Genomic DNA, 18762 nt, shown 5'->3' with positions numbered 1-18762 from the left:
TATGTGCAACCAAATCAAATTGTTGATATTCGTATAATCATAAGCTTGGTCTCATAGAAATACTAATGTTTCAGGGTTAGATGGACATGAATTAAAATTTAATTCTATGTTTTAGCGTTGCAGTAAGTCCCACATTGTCCCGCACAAACACACTCCTTGTCCCACATGTGGCTTATAAGCACTGGTTACCTTAGGGTTGTCTGAAGCTAATGTGTTCATCATGGTCTTTAAAGAGGTTTTTCATCATAAAAAGCTGGAATTAAATTATCTTAACTGTTAATAAAGAGTTTGTTTTCAGTCTGAGAAGCAGTCTTTATATCATCTCCAGTGTAAGACTTTAATCTGGACCCAGAGAGCAGCTTCTTATATGCAGCACGTTCCCGAAAACCCTGCTCAACCTTTCGTATGATTTCATAAACACGGGTCACACAAGGCTCTTCTTCTTAAAGACATTTTTTCTTCACCCAGCAACTGAAACAAATTCGCTCAGTGTTTTCCCTCAGGTGAACCCAGCACAAACACACATGCTGAAATGTTTGATTAATGCATCAGCAGGGCCTCTGGGTGCTGTACACAGGCTGCTGAAAGAGCTCTTTCTCTGAAGGTGTTTTTAACTCACTCACACATTTATGCTCACCCTGTTAACGGTTCATTATGAAGCAGCTCAGATGTGAAAAACCAAAAAGGAAAACACAGAAATCTCCTTAATGAGTGTTTGTGCTGGATGATGAAGTGAGGGCTCTAGATTTGAAGCTGCTGTTGTACAAAATTTACAGATTTGTCACCTATGAAGTAAAAAGTCAAGTTGTGCTGTCTCTGCTACATTTACATGTTGGAAAATGTCTGTTTTGACTGACACAGATCAAACACTCCTCTCCAGCTGTTTCACTGGTTGAAAATTCAGATTTCAGAGCCAGAAAGTGACGTTTTCTTGATTCTACCTCAAACATGGCCTCACGTCAACAGATGTCAGAGCAACAGGTCTTTTCCTCCCCCCTCTTTCTCTTTCTCCTCTTTCTCTTTTAATGTTTCTCACCCTGAGGGTTCGAGCTCTCTTGTCTCTTTTCTGCTCGCCTTTATCACCGAGCAGCAGGCGGTCTGAAGGCAGCGTAGACGACTTCAATAAGAACCTGCTGAGGAGGAGAGCAAACTGACTCCCACAACACTCAGAGAGAAAGCAGTCACTCTGTGCAAGTGTGTGTGTGTGTGTGTAGCTGGTGTTTGTATAAAGAATGATGTCTTTGTAGGTAAGCGGTGGTATTTTTGCTTGAGCTGGTCTCCATGGAGTGCAAAGGCTTCTGGGAAAGAAACTAAGGCAGAGAGAAACGGCTGTTTGTATCAATCTGTGTGCAAACTCAAACACTTTCAGCAACATTTTTTAAATTTTGAAAGTATGTTTTTTAATGTCAGTAACCACTTTGAGGGGGTCTTAGCCACAACTTAATGCTAGACTTGAATCTGGAGTCTCGTCACTGAGGAACCCCCGTGCTTCCTGTCCCAACAATGAGCCTCTTTCTAGAGATGAGTCGTGATTTTCCAATATTCAAATAACTGTTAAATTATTTTTAAAAAATCCTATCGTCCACACAACTATTATATCATCTTAATTTTTCTTAAGAGAATAACAAAAAGGTTTGAGCTTGGATTCAGCCGGACCGCAATGGAGCAGATCCAGTTTGAGTTGAGTCTTTGAATTAATCTGGTGTTTTCTAGCTGTTAGCAGTGACTCTCAGATAGATTTTGCTGTAGATAATTTATTTTGACTCTATTGGTGTCTGAAAAACCTGGGCTGTGTCCGAAATCACTCCTTATATACTATATATAGTGAATACATCATTTTGTAGTGCTGTCTGAAATCTGAGTGAGCATAGTCATTCACTATATTGCCCACTCAATGTATCCCACAATGCATTTTGAGAAGTAGTGTATTAGCGTTGCTCACTATATTAGCAATATTTACCATCGTGCATTTCAAACAGAAGAAATGGCTGATTACATGATTAGTGATTACTGATAACATGAAACAACATTTAAAACCGTCATAGAATAACACTTAGCTCTCTGTTTAACTCTCGGATGAGCCCGTCTCACACCTTCGAGCAGAGAAACAAACAACACGAACGGTAGTCGCTAAACCGTTAATCGCGGGTGATGCATTCACTGGACATTGTAATTCTCAAACACGGCATAAGTTGCTGCGCAAATATACTTTTAAAAAATAATCTGTAATACATGTCTCTATTATATTTGTAGTATATTTGTATATTTGTAAGTATAATATCGTTATCACTGAAATAAGTACCATTTTGTAGTGTTTCAGAAAAATGATAACTACATTCCCAGCCGTCCGAGAGTGACGCGAGAGTAATTACGTCACTGTCAGCGGCTGGTGAGTGAGTGAGTTATTTACCAAATGTTGCTGATTGAGTGGACTATATAGTCCTATATAGGTGTTTTTTTGTTTGTTTGTTTGTTTGTATTTTTTTTAGATAAAAAAGTGTTTTATTTATAAAATCAACCAGGTATTTTAATGTCGTTGCTCTGTGCTGATTGATGCTCTGTGATCCGGTATCCAAAAAAAAGACGTCTTGTGTTGACTCAAAAAAAACCTAAACGTGTGAACTCTGGCTTTTTGGAGGCAGAAACTGAGCAGAGGCCATTGGGTGATTAAATGTGCCATCAAACTCATGGAAGGCTGTGTGGTTCAACTGGCAATACAAGAGAGAAAAATATTAACTTTAACTGCACCTACACACACAGACACACACTCACACAGACAGACACACACACACACACACACACACACACACACACACACACACACACACACACAAAGGCATATTTCTTAGCTGATATTACAGATGAGATAATAAAAGCCTATGTGAGGAGCAGGTGGGGGGAGCTGATATTTCTGCCTTCTGACAGACTCTCTGAGTTTTGTGTGTGTGTGTGTGTGTGTGTGTGTGTGTGTGTGTGTGTGTGTGTGTGTGTGTGTGTGTGTGTGAGAGAGAGACAGATGCAGGTTGGTCTTTGGGATTAAAATACCCGTCAAGGTCACGTGTCTTTGCTAATAAAACTCACACACAAACACACGCAGGTCTCTATCATCACCTGACTCTGGGAGGTCAAGGCCAGAGCTGCAGCTGTCTCAGGGGTCAGAGGTCACATGAGCTCATTATCAGGCCTTCTCCTGTTTCCTCCTCCTCTGGGTTTTTTTTGTTTCCTAGATAGAGGAAGGGAATGGGATATTGTACCTGAGTGTGTACTTTTTCCTGCTTGTACTGCAGAAAGTTTGTGAGTGAAGAATCAACTTTGGAGAGGCAGCGCTTCTTGAATTCTTATAGCTTTAAAACTGTATTTCTGAAAAAAGTTGTAGATTCACTGCCGCTCATATGACTGAGAGATTCTTCAAAAGGAGTTGAAGAAAATTGTTTTTAGTGATTTAACTCTTCTTTTTTTTATCCTTCACAGGATGTTTACCATTCCCACCGCCCAAAAGAGAAACTTCGCCCTGACAGCAACAACAATGAGAACTCAGTCCCCAAAGACTTTGACACCATCGACAGCAACAGCAACCTCGGAGCTCGGTCTCAACGCCAGCGACTGCCGCTCCCAAACTCCAAACGCAAGCTGGATAAAGCCCAAGCACAGGGAATTCTGGGAAACACAGCAAACGAGGTCCTCAAGTACCCCGCCATCCAGCCCAGAAGTGGTGGCCACAACCACAACCGCACCCTCAACCGCAGACCCCATCCTCAGATTCCCACCATCTCTGCACCGCTCCAAGGGTCCAATCAGGATTCGGCCCCTGACCAGGTGAAGAAGTCGGGGCCTCTGCTGCAGACGGGTTTGGAGGCAAGGAAGGAGCAGCCGCAGTGTGAGATCAGCGGGAAGGAAGCCATCTCCGCTCTGTCCAGGGCTAAGAGCCGGGAGTGTCGGCAGCAGATCGTAGAGGTGTACTGCAAACACAAAGAGAAGGCGCTGATGCCCGAGAAGGTGCCTCGCTTCTGCCCCATCGAAGGTAAGAGCGTCAGACTGAGACTTAAAGACCCGTTAAATAAAACATAATCTCACAGAAGGCCGCATTACAGCCTGCTGCTTGGACCCAGATGATCCGGTCTGCTCATGTAGGTCATTACGAGGCATCACTGTTCACTGTGGAAGTCCCTAAATGACAGACTGAGTCACTGAAAGGAGGAGGGTGAGGGAATTAGACCAACAGTCAGCTTCTTTGAAGTCAAAGCGACATATTTTCTCCCAATTCAGCCTCTAAGAAACATTTTTAACCCTGCACGTGCCGACACCGCAGGGAGGCTTCCAGCTTTTTCTATTCGTGGAGCATGAATGGACACAGGGAGGCTGCTCGCCACCAGGATACTCATCCACCATGATTACACTCTAATTAAACAGTTTGTCGTCTTATTTTTGGAACGGCTGACTAATGATTTACTTGTAGCTGAGCTCTCAGAACCTCCCTGTGCCGATTGAGGTTTCATTTATATGATTATAGGTTACTTTGATGATACAGTAGTCGTTATACCCAAAGACCGAAGCAGCGTCACGGCAGCGCCTTCGAGCTCCTGAATCTGTGTAAGAGGACTGATGGGTCCTTGAAACCTAGGTTGGTGGTTCTGCGCTCACGCAGGCATTAAAGTGTACATCCCTAACCCGTGTATGACATCCCAGCCTCCCTCTCCACTAAGCCACCTGATTACAGTCATTTCTCCTCTAACTCCAATCCCAGCATGCCCCACAGCCGGGGAAGGTCACTAATTATGCCGAGCAGGCCTCAACCAGTGCCATCTTTAGAGCGAGCAGGATGATGGAGAGGCATTTCTCTGTCAGAGGGTTTTATATACAAGACGCAGACTTGGCTCGGTCAGCTCTGGACACAGAATGTTTCCAGGAAAGGCGGAAATGAGGATAAAGAGAGTGAGTCGTAAACTAAGAGGCAAGAGGCTTAAATCTAGAAGTGGTAGTGTTTTTTCTATTGTCTTTGTGGAGTCTTGATAACTAACATCTAATATATTAGTGCTTTAAGTGGCTGATTAAGAAATCTTCAGACTGCAGACTTTTTAAAATTTTATTGCAAGGATTAAATGCCGCTAATTCTTCAAATTTACTGTTTTATTTTGGATAAAAGAAAAAAAAAGTGTTTAGTTAATTTTGCAATACCTGAATTGTTGATGTTCTGATAACAAAGAGAGCAGGAAGTCTTGGCATTTGAAAAACTGGGACTAGAGCTTGGATCCCTTGACTCTTGACTCCAAAGATTCGAGCTGCAGACACTGTATGTTGTAGGGCTGTAGATCCATGTTGCTGATCTAGGCAACCAGCTCTAGGCCTTTATTTTACCGGCGCTCTTTGCCACTTGATTTGAAATTTTTCCTGTGATGCACTTGCTTTGTTTTTTGCTGCATTATCAGTCTACAGGGTATAAAAGTTTACATTTGAAAAAAACTTGTGTACAGTCTGAAGAAGTATTTTGATGGGTAACGTTTAAATATTTCATACTTCATTGATTCCATATCCTCATTTTTTGCCTTTTACCCAAAACATTATCTCATAGTAGGGCACGCAGGTTGTTTTTAAACACTGGTATCAGATTGGTATCGGTATCGGCCGATACCAAAGCCTAGGTATCGGTAGAGCTGGGGGATATATCGAATTTACTCGATGTATGGCAGGTTTTTGCATGTGAGGTGTATAAAATGGCTATATTGCAACCATTGAGTATAAACAGCAACCTAAATGTCTTCAGTCGTCGGAACGTAAATCTCTTCGGTGATTCGCTCGTTTCACTCTCTTCTGCCCAGATGGTGCTCCTCTCACAGCGAGCACAATGCTCCCCCGCCCACCCAGTAAAACTTTTGCGCGCCTGCGTATTTTCATATTAGGAGAGGAGACAAGAAAGTCGCTTGCACGTCATTTCAGTCGCGGGTTGTAGGTTCCCGGGGCTTGTTTTCTAGAGTGTAGTTGCTTATTTGGGTTTGCTTTGCTGCCTGTATGATCCCTGATTGTCTCCCAAGTTCTCACAATGAGAAACAAACACGACGTGTTTGAGTTTCACTTTCGCTTTTCTGCGCACTCTGCCCCCCCTCTGAGTGCCTTTCAGTCACGGCAATCAGCTGTGTGCTGCCTGAAACATGACAGCCGATGAGTTTGATGCAATTTAAAATACCCCTTGCTGGGATATTATAAGAAGACAAACCCAAATCCAACACAATTCAACCAGACCCCAGGCTCAAAGACAGAAATCACTAGAGTCCTTTCAGCATGACCAACATTATGAAGGTAGCTGTTGTATGGAAATAAAAGTAAAATGTTTGCCAAACTTTACCTGATTGAGGTTTCCCTTTTTTGCATTCAAAGTTTAAAAATCCAACTAAAAGGTCTGCTTAAACCATTAATGTCATTTTATGCATCAAAGGGCTGAATTAATTTAAATAGAGATTTAGGAGGAGAAATCAGAATTTGAGATATGTATTGTTTGTGGAGGTATAGCCCACAAATATCGAGATATTGGATTTTGGCCATATCGTGCAGCCCTGAGTATTGGTCTCTGTTGGAGCCACTAATGACAGAATGCAATATAAGTTCATAATTTCCTTGATCTTTAATTTTTTTATGTTTTTACATTTAATATTGAAATACTGTGTTATAGTAGTTTTGTCGCTGCATTTCTCTATTTGTGTGTCTTGCTCTTTAAGTTCGGCCATCGTAAAGTGTCAGCTAATGTCATAGATGACTAGCTGAGCCAGAGGAGGAGTAAAGCTCTAGTCAGAAATGTGTTTCGAGCAGGACGAGGAGCAACAGTTTTCTGACACTGTTAGGATGTTAGGAAAGATAGCAAGCATAATATTATTTTGTAACCCTCAGCTTTACTTCCTGTTTGTGGAATAAAAATGTTCCCTTTGAATTGATGTCACTTTCATGTTTGGATCCTACACGAACATCCAGGTCAGAAGTAACAAGTCCTGCTGTGAAGTCTCATGGGAGCTTTTGTATGAATTAAGTTGGTCACTACAGTATCAGAACCACAAAAGTTGGATCAGTGCATCCCCAGTATGTTGTATTCAAAGAGGATATAGATGCAAAAATGTCAGATGTTATATTTTGCATGTTTTTGTCTCCAGGTAAAGCTAATGTGAATGTACCGTGGGATGATGACCCCTTGGATGCTTCCCGCTACGTGCCTGTACGGATCGCCTTCGTTCTGGTCGTTCACGGCCGAGCCTCGCGTCAGTTCATGCGTCTCTTTAAAGCCATATACCACACCTCACACTTCTACTACATCCACGTGGACAAGGTGAGCCCACCGACTCACATTATGTGGCTATGACATCCAAAGCAGGGGTCACATCAGCTCAACTTTTTCATCTTATCTTTCTCAGAGGTCAAACTTCCTCCACAGAGAGGTTCTGTCACTGGTTGGCCGGTATTCCAACGTCCGGGTGACTCCCTGGCGGATGTCGACCATCTGGGGCGGAGCCAGTCTGTTGACGATGTACCTGCGCAGCATGGAAGACCTTCTCAAAATGACTGACTGGTCTTGGGACTTTTTTATCAACCTCAGCGCTGCAGACTATCCCATCAGGTGAGAGCCAGTCACAAAGAGGGTAAATATTTCTGTTGTTTCCCATTGAGTTTGAGTTTTAAACCTGGGTCATATAAAGAACATTTATGAGTCTATGTTTTAAAATAGTGCAGTTAAGATTTCTTGGCTTGTAGCTTTAAAAAAAAGCTGCGAAGGAATAAAACACATGGAATAATGGACACTTCTGGTCCCCATTAGTCAGCCTCCTGAAGACACATTGATTTGTAAAAACACTGTAGCAGCTAATGAACACCAAACAGCGATCCGCCAGGTTTGGTTTGGTTTAAGGTTTTATGGATCCGGTTATGTAGCCTGAAGTGCATCGACTCAGAATGGATCATGAGTCCACACGGCTGTAACGGCTGTCCTGCTGCTCCTGGATCTGAGGGGGTCTTTGTTGTTGAGGAAGGATTGTGATCATTGGAGATATTGACTGATGATTTACTCCCTGCAGCAGTGAAGGAAGAAGATAAAATAACGAGGTGTTGTGTTTGGTTTATTGATGTGTTTTAGCTCAAGTGGGAACGTTGTGTTTCAGCAGTCAGATAATTGCAGCTGGGTGTTTCCTGGACTTAGGGGCTAAGTCCTATTCCTTGTTTTGGCTGCTCTGCTGTATGTGTGTAAGTTCAGGTGCTTGTTAACCAGAGGTACCGAAACCTGCCCTCCATGACTCCTCTGACCCAATAAAAGTAATTGCAGTAAACCTCTGGACCAGCAGAGGGCAGGAAGATGGTGCAATGGATGGGCCGGTAACATCATGTATTAATGCTACGTTCCGTTTGTACTCGGAACTGGGGAGTGGAGAGTGGGAATGACGTCATCTCCGAGTTCAGCGTTCTAGTTGCCAAGTTGGAAAAACTTGCCATAACAGCATTATTTCTGTATTTGAACACTGAATAATACTATAAATACGGCTGATTTATTACGACAAACACTAGTCAAAAATTTTAAAATTAAAAGAACACATGTATAACAGGACCTTAATCACTGTTTACCCCTAAACTCGGAATTTCCTACAGGGAACTCAGGGGTGGTGTAGGTGTTCAGAATTACAAGTTGGGCATTCTGACCTCAGCAGGCGTTCCCACTCAGAACTCAGAAATTACGACTAATGAGTACAAAGGTAACGCACCATAAACTACAGTTAGCCAATCATGGCAGAGATTAACCATTGCTTTAGTTAAAAGAACAAGTTAGAGACTTTGAGTCGGATGTGTCTGTAGAACATCATTTGATATTTGTATGCTGTGGATGTTTAAAATCTTAACATGAAACTAAACTAGAACATGTTCCCGAGGACTTCTTCTTCTGTGTTTGAACAGCTGTTGTAAAATGTATCCACTGACATGTTCAGGCAAAGGTCTCCAGTTTACAGGGTCACTCTTTAAAGTGTAACACCAGGACCTGACAGAGGCGCATTTTACTCTGTCAGGCTCAAAGAAGACCATTGTTTAGAAGTGATCAAACCAAGCCAATCACAGCTAGATGTCATCTTATTGTGGACAGAGGGAAGGAGCTCCAACAATCACAAACCTTCAGCATTGCAGGCCCTGCCCATAGATTTTATAAAACATGGCCGAAGCATCAGTGACGTCATCCGTCTGTTCCTGAAACCGTGAAATGAAGCCAATCCGCGAACACAGCCAAATTCGCTATGATACCGGCTGTGTCCGCGAGTTTTTCTTGGAGCAGCTACTGGGCTCCTGGTGGTCATGTGACCTGAGCTGTGCCTCTGATTGGACAATCAAACGATTCTAATAACTTCCAAACTGCAGAGATAGAAAAAAAAAGTACTCACCATATAGTGTGTGCTGGTAGTGAAATCAGTGTTTGAGACCCAAGCCGTTTTTTGAACCAGGCTGTAAATATGTTTTTAAATGCTATAAAAGTCTTTTTTTATGGCTGGGTGTGAATGTGACTTCTGGTCTTTCTACAGCAAGCCTCAAGCGGATTCTCAATGAACAGCGACTTTTAGCACTTCTGCATAGGCTTCATTTTTACTGACCGGATGTTACCCCTTGGCCCCGCCCCCAAAGTTCCTTGTCTTTTGGAAAATGCTACAGGCTTCTCAGGTGGAAGATGAACTACTCAGGAACTACTTTTGGACCATAGAACTTGCTGTCAAAATGCAAATAGTTAAGAGAGAGATAAATCTTTTTAAAACTTAATCCCACGTCTGTTTTTAACCTTGAATTTAATCTTGGTCTCTTGCTCCAAACTGAACCAATCCCAAAGACGTACCTGATGTCTGAAAGAGCAACGCTGCAACTTTTATGTCTTTCTATTCCAGTGAGTGCTCCTCACAAGGTTAAAAATACAAGACACACACACACACACACACACACACACACACACACACACACACACACACACACACACACACACACACTGATGTGCTCTCCTGTCCTCCCATCAAAGTGACTGTTTGAACAGCCTCCCAGCTAAAATCCATAGAGCAGCCAGCCGCAGCATTAACACAACCATCAATAGCTGTGACATCATGAGGCAGCGCGGAGAGTGAGTCAATGGAACTGTGTGCGTGTGTGTGTGTGTGTGTGTGTGTGTGTGTGTGTGTGTGTGTGTGTGTGTGTGTGTGTGTGTGTGTGTTAATAGCCACTGCATGTTTCTCTGTAATTGTCAGGAGAAGGTCACGTCTTCTTGTGAATATTAAACAGAGGTTTTCCTCCGTCCACTGCCCTACATTTGTTTAAAGCTTAAAGGAATTATAATGAAGTTTTCCCTAGTTACTCTCAGAGAAAAAGACAAAAATGATCTTCCTCGTGAAGCGCTCTCATTCAAAATATCGTATCCAAAGAGAAAGTGGTTTGTGATACATAACTCTTGGACGAGAAGGATCCTGCGTGATGTATGACTGTCTGTAGGTTTAATACCCAGCTGCCTCAGTGAGATTTAAAATGTGTGTTGAACACAAACATGCCCACAAACACACACATGCGTGCCTGTGGTTCATCTTAACGACTGTAATCACACGTAATCAAAGTGATCCGTCTGTCTGTCCGCTCTTCTGTCCACTAATTAGTGCGACACCAGCACCGAGTCGTGCGTGTGCTCACAGCTCACACTGCGTGAGCAGAGAGGGTCTCTGCTTCAGGCCACACTCTGCAGATTAACTGTTTTCTCTCAGCTGGAGAAGGAAGCTAAATAACCGGTCCAGCTGTCCCAAACACAGTCACACTGAGTCTCTTTAATGCCCTTTAATGGAAGATTGTTTTACGTTGTTTGCAGTTAATGTCGTCCTGTTTGGACATGATGAATCCTGATTGGAGAAAAGCCTCCTGTGAACAGTGCTGAAAAACAGCTGTTCTGATCTTTTTTTTTTCTTCTTGTGGCTGAATAAAGATGACTGTAAAGCAGATGTTTTCTAATGTAAGCACAAATCTTCAAATGAAAGGTAAAGAAGGTGAAAATATAAGGTTGTGCTGCAAAGAGTGGACTCAGATTTGATCATAAAAGTGTTTGAAAACATCAGATCTGGCCTCTGAAGTGCAGAATGGAGAGTTCAAGGATCTGAAATGAAATAAAACTCTAATTCCAAAAGAGTTAGACTTTGATGAACTCAGTTAAAATGGTCCAAAGGCATCAGATCAGATGTTGAAACTGGAAAAATGGATTGTTTTATAAAAGCTATCTGCTGATTTTAGATTTTATTTTTGATGGCAAAGACAGAGACATGTTTACCATCAGCTCTTCTTTGGACAGCACTCTGTGAACTTTTGCTTTCCAGTCTCTGGAATTTGGCAAGTGAAGTATTGTCCTGTTCTTCCCCAATAATGGATTTTAGCTGCTCAACAGTAACTGGTCTCATTTCTTTTTTGCCAAATATTTTAAGAAAAATCACGACTCCAGGCTGACCAGTTTAGCACCTGGACTCTTCTACTACAGAGCCATTAAGTTGCAATAGAGTAGTTTGACATTTGAGTGGTGAGGGGACTGGAGAAAGTGCTATATTGGGACAGGACTTTTGAAAAGTATTATTTTTTTAGTTTTTGAACATTTGTATGAAGTAATTTGTTTGAGCTGATTATTTCTTATGTCTTCCTTCAGGACCAACGAACAGCTGGTGGCTTTTCTGTCAAAGTATCGAAATATGAACTTCATCAAATCTCACGGCAGAGACAACGCTCGGTAAGAGAGAAGCTGCAAAAATGGATAGATTCTCTTGAACTCAATACAGACTTTCTTCTTTTAAAATAATCTCATTCTGAGCTTTCATTTGTTTTTCTATGAACTGGACGGTTTTATGATTCCTGTGCCATTTATCTTTTTTGATGGAACATGCAAAAACTGCAGCTACAAAAGATTCCATGCTATAGTTTAAGTTATTCCTAAAACGACATTGAAACAGATTCCTCTTAATGTTCATTTTCTAAATTTTAATATTATTTATTTGCATTTTTGCCTTGAAGAGACAGTAAATGTGGTGAGTAGAGAGCAGGGTAAGACATGAAGCAAAGGCTGAGAGTCAAATCAGGGAGCGCTGCAACAAGGGCTCGACCCTCTGTACATGGGGCGCATGCTTTAACTGCTGGGCCAACCAGCACCCCAACATCTGCTTTTTTTTTACTGTCCTTAAGTTTTGTTCACACAAGTTATGAAGCTACAGACTACATTTGAACAAATTCAGTCCCAAATACGCATACAGCAAACCTGTTTCCCATTTTTGTGTTACACTAAGTTTCAGCTGAACCTTGAATACCATGTCTCCTCTCAGGTTTATCCGTAAGCAGGGTTTGGACCGTCTCTTCCTCGAGTGTGACACACACATGTGGCGTCTCGGGGACCGCAAGATCCCAGAGGGCATCGCGGTGGACGGAGGCTCCGATTGGTTCCTGGTGAACCGGCCTTTTGTGGACTATGTGGTGAACTCCCAGGACGAGCTGGTCAGCAATATGAAGCGGTTCTACGCCTACACACTGCTGCCAGCTGAGGTAACACACACACACACATACACAGACACACACACATGCACTGGAGTAACCCTTCAGACACAGTTAACACCCTTTTAAAAGAGAACATGAACACTCATCAGATACTTCAGGGTTGAGTCAGAGTCTCTTTAAATAAGCTAAATTACAGAATCAGCCTCGTCACCTAGCTTGCGCACTCTTCCTCCTGATGAAAATATCTTCTCTTTAAATCCTCTCATGAGTTTTGTCTTCTTCTCCCCCTTGCAGTCATTTTTCCACACTGTCCTGGAGAACAGCGCCCACTGTGAGACCATGGTGGATAACAACCTGCGGCTCACCAACTGGAACCGTAAACTGGGATGTAAATGTCAGTACAAGCACATCGTAGATTGGTGTGGCTGCTCGCCAAACGACTTCAAGCCCTCGGACCTGCCACGCTTCCAGGTGAGACTTTTGAATATTTAACACATCTTTCTGACTTTGCTTTGCTTTTCTTAAGGTGATTTTATTTTAGACTTTTTTATATCAAAGCAGAAACTTCTTCTGCCCCTTCACAGCTTGTACAGTAAAGAACAGCTACAAATAACCTTCACCGTTGGGTCATATAACCATAAGCTTTAGTCTCTCTCAGGCCCTCAGAGGCTGCCGACCAGAATAGCCTTGTATTCACAAATTAGCGGTGCTGCTTTTACTCGCTCCCTGGCTCCTCATAACGACAGACCTGGACACAGACCTGTGGTCGAGCTGCTGATGGTTTCTATAAGAGGAGCTGATCCTGGAAACAGCTGTACTCGTCAGCCAGTCGGTATTTTTAGAGCTTTGTAGCTCGCTGCCGCTGAGGCTTTATAAGGTTGTCATTATCATAATGCCAGGGTTTGCCAGCTAGAAAGGCGGCTCGGAGACCTGAATGTAAGGTCAGAACACACATGCACAGATATACAGTAAAACACATACTCTGTTTCCATCTGTCACTCTGGCTTTGATGTATGTAATCGACACAAAAGACACTTAAAAATCTGATTTTAGGGCTCAGATTGGCACGAAAATAACGCTGACTGAGTATTTTAACCAGCTCCCAATGTGGCTCGGCGCTGGTCGACAAACCGGGAAACTTCGAAGAAAGGAGTTTGGCAGGAAGTCTGGACAAGATTTGGACGCTTGCTCTGTTTAAGTTTGAGGAATTATTCTGCTTTTCAGGAAACAGCAGTGAAACATCAGCAAAGACACACAGTGCACACAGTAAGCATCCATTTAAATGAGGAATTTGCTCAACAAATGTCACCAAAAAGAGCTATTACCTAGTTAAACAATTAGATAATATTTTTTTAAATTGCATTTATTTGTCAATCTGTGAGTGGAAATGTCAAAGTTTATCACCCCAGCTCCCAGTTTGTAAATATTAACCAGTTTTTCATTCCTCTTTATAAGTTAAACTACATTTCTTCTGGATGAAACTTTGCTTAAATATCTGAAAAATTAATTTGGCAGTTAATCTGTTATCTGGTTTTTTATTGTTGATGTAAAGAGCCTGTTAAATATATCATCATTCAAACCGTCATATACAAGAATCTGACATCTCTTGCCCCTCTATGTGTGTGGTCACGTCGTCAGTTCATTAAATGTTGATCCAAGTGTTTGAAAAGTTGATCCCCAATAAAAGAATTTCAGCTCTAGTCTGAATTAAGGCCGAAATAAAACTGTCTGAGGATGGATCAAAAGCAGCTTGTTCTGTAAAAACCCCGTCCCTGTCGAGAGCAGCTGCTGGGGTCACATTTGGCCGCCTTCCTTCAGGGAGGGTAGAAAACGTACAGTAAAGACACGGCTCCCCTCTGATCCTCTGATGAAGGACTCTAAAAGGCCTCCTGACCCTGTAAGTAGTGGTTGGCTCTGTTGTCTTTAGCTGAGAGGACACGGATCGTTTGGTCACAGTCCCAGAATTAGCTCACAGATTGAACAGAGTCCACTGGTCTATGATGAGGTTTCCTGGAGCTGCCGGAGCCCACCAAGAGCTCTGGTTTGGTGAGGTCACGCCTCAGGCTGGGCCCCAGTGTGTGTGTGTGTGAAAGGGGTGGCTAAAGTGTCTGCATAAGTTGGGCCACCCTGGTCCAAAAGGTCTGAACACGCCTCTGTGTGTGGAAGTCTGCAGAGATGGTTCTGAAGAATGTGTGTGGATAGGAGCGGTGTTATAACCGGTACGGTTAAAGGCGTCACAGGCACAGCCATTGGTAGCAGTTGTGCAGCCAGAGTCTGCTCAGTAGAGACTATGAGGGATTCTGGGAGAATCTGAGTGGAGCTGGGTGACAAAAATGATAGTCATTTTTCCTTCTGGAGTCTAATCACTTCCTGACTCTACCTCCCGACATATTTTACAGTCCCCGAAAAAAATACACGAGAACGGCAGCTGTCAGTCTTCGTTAAATACCTTGTTTTTAACCTCGTATAACTAATGAAAATGAAACTTTTCAGAAAAAAGAGGACTTGAATACAAGGCAGCTAAATAATATCTTCAAACCACCACAAAAATCAGACGTGAGAAACATTTCTACGAGGTGTGTTAATTTAAAGTTTGACTACGGTCCATCTGGAATGACTGGAGAGCTGGATTTTTTGACCTATACTGCAACCAGCCACCAGAGGGAGCAGTTTTGTGGCAACCCCACTTCAAGCCGAGCAGGCGGACGTCCATTTTTTACAGTCTCTGGTTGTAACATGTGGTCTAGTTTTATAATGGAATGAAAACCTGAAAATCTCTGTTCAAGCTCTTGAATATGGAGATAAAGACGTTAAAATTGTTTGTTTTTTTTTTAACTCAGGTGAGATGTTTAAAAGGGTAAAAGGATATAACTGGCATATTTTAGTTAATTTTGCTCGGTTTCGACTGTTCTCTGAGTGTTTAGACCTTCAAACTCATTTGGTAGTCAGAATTTAAACTTTCTGCTCTTGTCATTAGGATATTTGAAACACGCAGCAAACTTCTCAACAGTTTGTAAGGTTTGTCTGATTTCTAAATGCTATACAGGGTTGGTAAACTGTGATTGGTGTTCATTTGTGCAGCGTGGTGCATTTCTGTCGCAAACAGCCCTGAAGCTCTGAAGCTGCTTTATTTGCTGTTGATCAGTTTTACTCGAGTGGTCGCGGAGGCATGTTGGACGTAAACACAGGAAAGTGAAAAGCATCATTCATGAACTCCTCAGGCCTCCCATAGCGACTGCCAGATCCTAAAGAGGGGCCAGATATTCCAAAGTGCAGACTTTTATTTCAGGAATATTAGAGTTGATTACTGAGTTGTCATTGTAACCACATTAGTTTTTAAGCATCTAGAGTCTCCTGTCTCTCTCCTCTCTGTCTTCTCTGACCCTTTCCTCTCTTTGTCTCTGACCCTCAGCAAGCGTCTCGACCAACCTTCTTTGCCCGAAAGTTTGAAGCCAGCGTGAGTCAGGAGATAATCAACCAGCTGGATTCGTACCTGTTTGGGACGTACCCCCCAGGTTCCCCGAGCCTCCAGGCCTACTGGGAAAACATCTACGAGAAGGAGACGGACGGCCCAGCCAGCCTATCAGACTCCACACTCAGCCACTACCACGCCTTTGTTCGTATGGGGCTCTCCCGGGCCGCCAGCTCGCTACAGGGACATCCCAATGACAACAGCTGCAGGTAGGAGCGTGTGTACCAAGCGTGGATTAGGATCTGGATTTAGTTTGGCAGAGTCACCTTGTCACAGTGTTGAATAACAGTTCTTGAAAAAAGATTAAAAGGACTTTGCCCCTGAATTAAAGATCTGAATCATGAGTAAGGAAACATAAAGTTACTGTAAGCTTCTCAAAGAGTTCTGTCGTCACCTGTTCAGGGTGTGTGAGGTTTCCACAGACGTTAAGTCGTTGTGTCAGCATATTTCAGACAAACTGCAGAGTCACTGTCTGAGCAGAGCGAGGACTGAGCGAGGACTGAGCAGGGACTGGCAGATAAATGTGTCTTTCCACTGAAATAACCAGCGCCTATTTTTGTGAGTCTAAATTAAATACAAAGATAACGTTAGCTTGTCTCAGGACACAATCAGGCCACAGTGTGAGCCCAGACTGGATTTTTCCAGCTGTGTGTGTGTGTCGGGTGGAGACCCACTGTAGGTACAAGGAGGTACTTGTTGGAGTTTTGGTGGGGACTGGTGGTTGGAATGGGTGGGAGGGGTGGAGGGAGGACATGGGGGAAAGTGTGTGTGTATGTGTGAGTGTGTGTGTGTGTGTGTGTGTGTGTGTGTGTGTGTGTGTGTGTGTGTGTGTGTGAGTGTGTGTGTGTGTGTGTGTGTGTGTGTGTGTGTGTGTGTGTGTGTGTGTGTGTGTGTGTGTGTGTGTGTGTGTGTGTAAAGGGGGGAAAAGGGAGGGGGTAAAAACAGGACGACTCTGTTCCCTTCAGTTTTAGTGTTGCAACATCTCAGATGTGCCACCTACATGTTAGAATCACAGATTTCAGTCGGCATCAGAAACTAGACAACCTTTCAAAGAGTGCAGACCTCCTTCAAGCATATTGTGATTGTCACCAACACTTAAGTCTGACTTTAATGTTATACTTCCTTTCAGCAGACTGTCTGCTACAATTTGGTGTTAGCTGCAGGTTTGTTTGATAATTTGTTTCCTGACAGTGTTGAAAATTATGATGACCCAGTACATATTTAATATTCCAGATCTTAGTATCCAGAATATTGTCAGGATCTGGATCATACATTTACATCTGTCAGAAGTTATGGTGACCTTGTCTTGTATTGTTTTGCAAAGCAATCCAACCATTTATGGTGGAGTTATATACACATGGTGAAAACAGCCCTATCTCACAATGATAAAGAATCCTTTAAAAAAAAGTCCTGGATCCAGACGGTGATCCAGATCACCTCCAAAATTTCATTACTCCTTCCTTATTTTATTTTGAACATTTCCTGAAAATTTCATTAAGATCCGTTACTTTTTGAGTTATGTTGTTCACAGACAAACTCTCCCAAAAACATAACCTCATCGGTGGAGATAACAAACAGAGAATTGTGTCCCTTCTCTTTCTCTTTAACCTATGAAATAATCCTGACAGCTTGTTAAAGTAGATTTGATGTTTAGCACTTAGACTCTTATCTTTGACATTTCCATGCAGCTGATGTGTGATAATTCTCTCATGCTGTCCCAGAACTAGACGAGTCATTTGATTGTCAGTTTTTGCCTCACAGAGCTCCGAACACTTCCTGGGATTCAGCTCTCAAACCTTCTTTTAAAGCACTGATTTTTAGTTGCGTGTCTGAACCACTTTGCTCTGGAGCTAATCGATGAGTTTGGCTTCAGTCCAGCCAAAAGCAGCAGACCTATTGACAGACCTGGTTCTTCATGGAGCCGTGCTGCCAGAGTGGCTCTGATATGACCCCAAAGTGTATCAGGTGGTGAGATAAATGGGTCAGCCTGCTTACTTTGGGTTTAACTCAATCATGTCGGAGGCTGGAAGCAAATGGATGCAACAAATTTACAAATATTCCATGAGGAAGAAAAACAAGACATAAATTATTCATAGCAAGCTTAAATTCTCATCATTACTTAACATTTTGTCGTCTTTTTTTACTCTGTCTGTAACCAAATCTTCCAGCAGGTGTGTTAAACTCTTGAACCTCTCTGTGCTGGATTGTTTCCTCTCCTGCAGTGATGGTTTGAACAAAGTGTGTGTGTGTTTTTTCCCAGGTACGTAGCCATGAGCCATCCAGTGTCGGTCCACCTTTACTTCCTGTCAGACCAGTTTCAGGGCTACCTGGTGCATCATGTGGCCACTAACCGAGCCTCAACCCAGCTGGAGACCCTGGAGACCTGGGTTACCCCCAGAGACCACTTCACCTTGGCTAGTCCAGCCTACCCCAACAACAGGCTGCAGCACATCCAGGTAAAGCAAATACACACACCAACAAACACACAACATACAGCATGTTTATGCAAACATCAGTCCTTCTCTAAATGACAGAAGAGAAAGAGGATTTGAGCCTCCTGAAACACATTTTTTAGAAATTGGGCTAAGAAGTCTGATTTTAATCGTGAAATTCTCGAACTCTGAGAAAACGTCAGAATTCCATCTTTAATCCTAAAATTCTTGAAATCTGTTTTAGAAATTTGAGAATAGAAAGAATATGGACATAAATTTGTCAGAATTCCACAAAAAATTTAACACTAGAAATTTGAGAATTCTGAGAAAAAAAAAAATTTTTAGAAGGTAATCCTAGTA

General features: G+C 42.6%; 1 protein-coding gene across 1 annotated transcript in view; it reads left to right on the top strand.

The window, feature by feature from the left end:
* The window catches only part of LOC141809175 (xylosyltransferase 1-like), a 36849-nt gene that overhangs the window by 7484 nt on the left and 10603 nt on the right, over nucleotides 1-18762 (top strand). The window contains exons 2-9 of the mRNA XM_074696044.1: nucleotides 3472-4021; nucleotides 7137-7309; nucleotides 7395-7597; nucleotides 11663-11743; nucleotides 12330-12546; nucleotides 12793-12969; nucleotides 15911-16179; nucleotides 18231-18426. Of these exons, the coding sequence (XP_074552145.1) occupies nucleotides 3472-4021; nucleotides 7137-7309; nucleotides 7395-7597; nucleotides 11663-11743; nucleotides 12330-12546; nucleotides 12793-12969; nucleotides 15911-16179; nucleotides 18231-18426 (1866 nt within the window). The remainder of the gene's footprint in view (nucleotides 1-3471; nucleotides 4022-7136; nucleotides 7310-7394; nucleotides 7598-11662; nucleotides 11744-12329; nucleotides 12547-12792; nucleotides 12970-15910; nucleotides 16180-18230; nucleotides 18427-18762) is intronic.

This window comes from Halichoeres trimaculatus, unplaced genomic scaffold (assembly GCF_033239565.1).
Source record: "Halichoeres trimaculatus isolate MK-OKI-2021-1 unplaced genomic scaffold, fHalTri1.1 fHalTri1_scaffold_20, whole genome shotgun sequence".
NCBI classification, from domain to species: domain Eukaryota; kingdom Metazoa; phylum Chordata; class Actinopteri; order Labriformes; family Labridae; genus Halichoeres; species Halichoeres trimaculatus.
The sequence above is the reverse complement of the archived record's forward strand: the minus strand, read 5'-3'. Positions and strand labels throughout refer to the sequence as shown.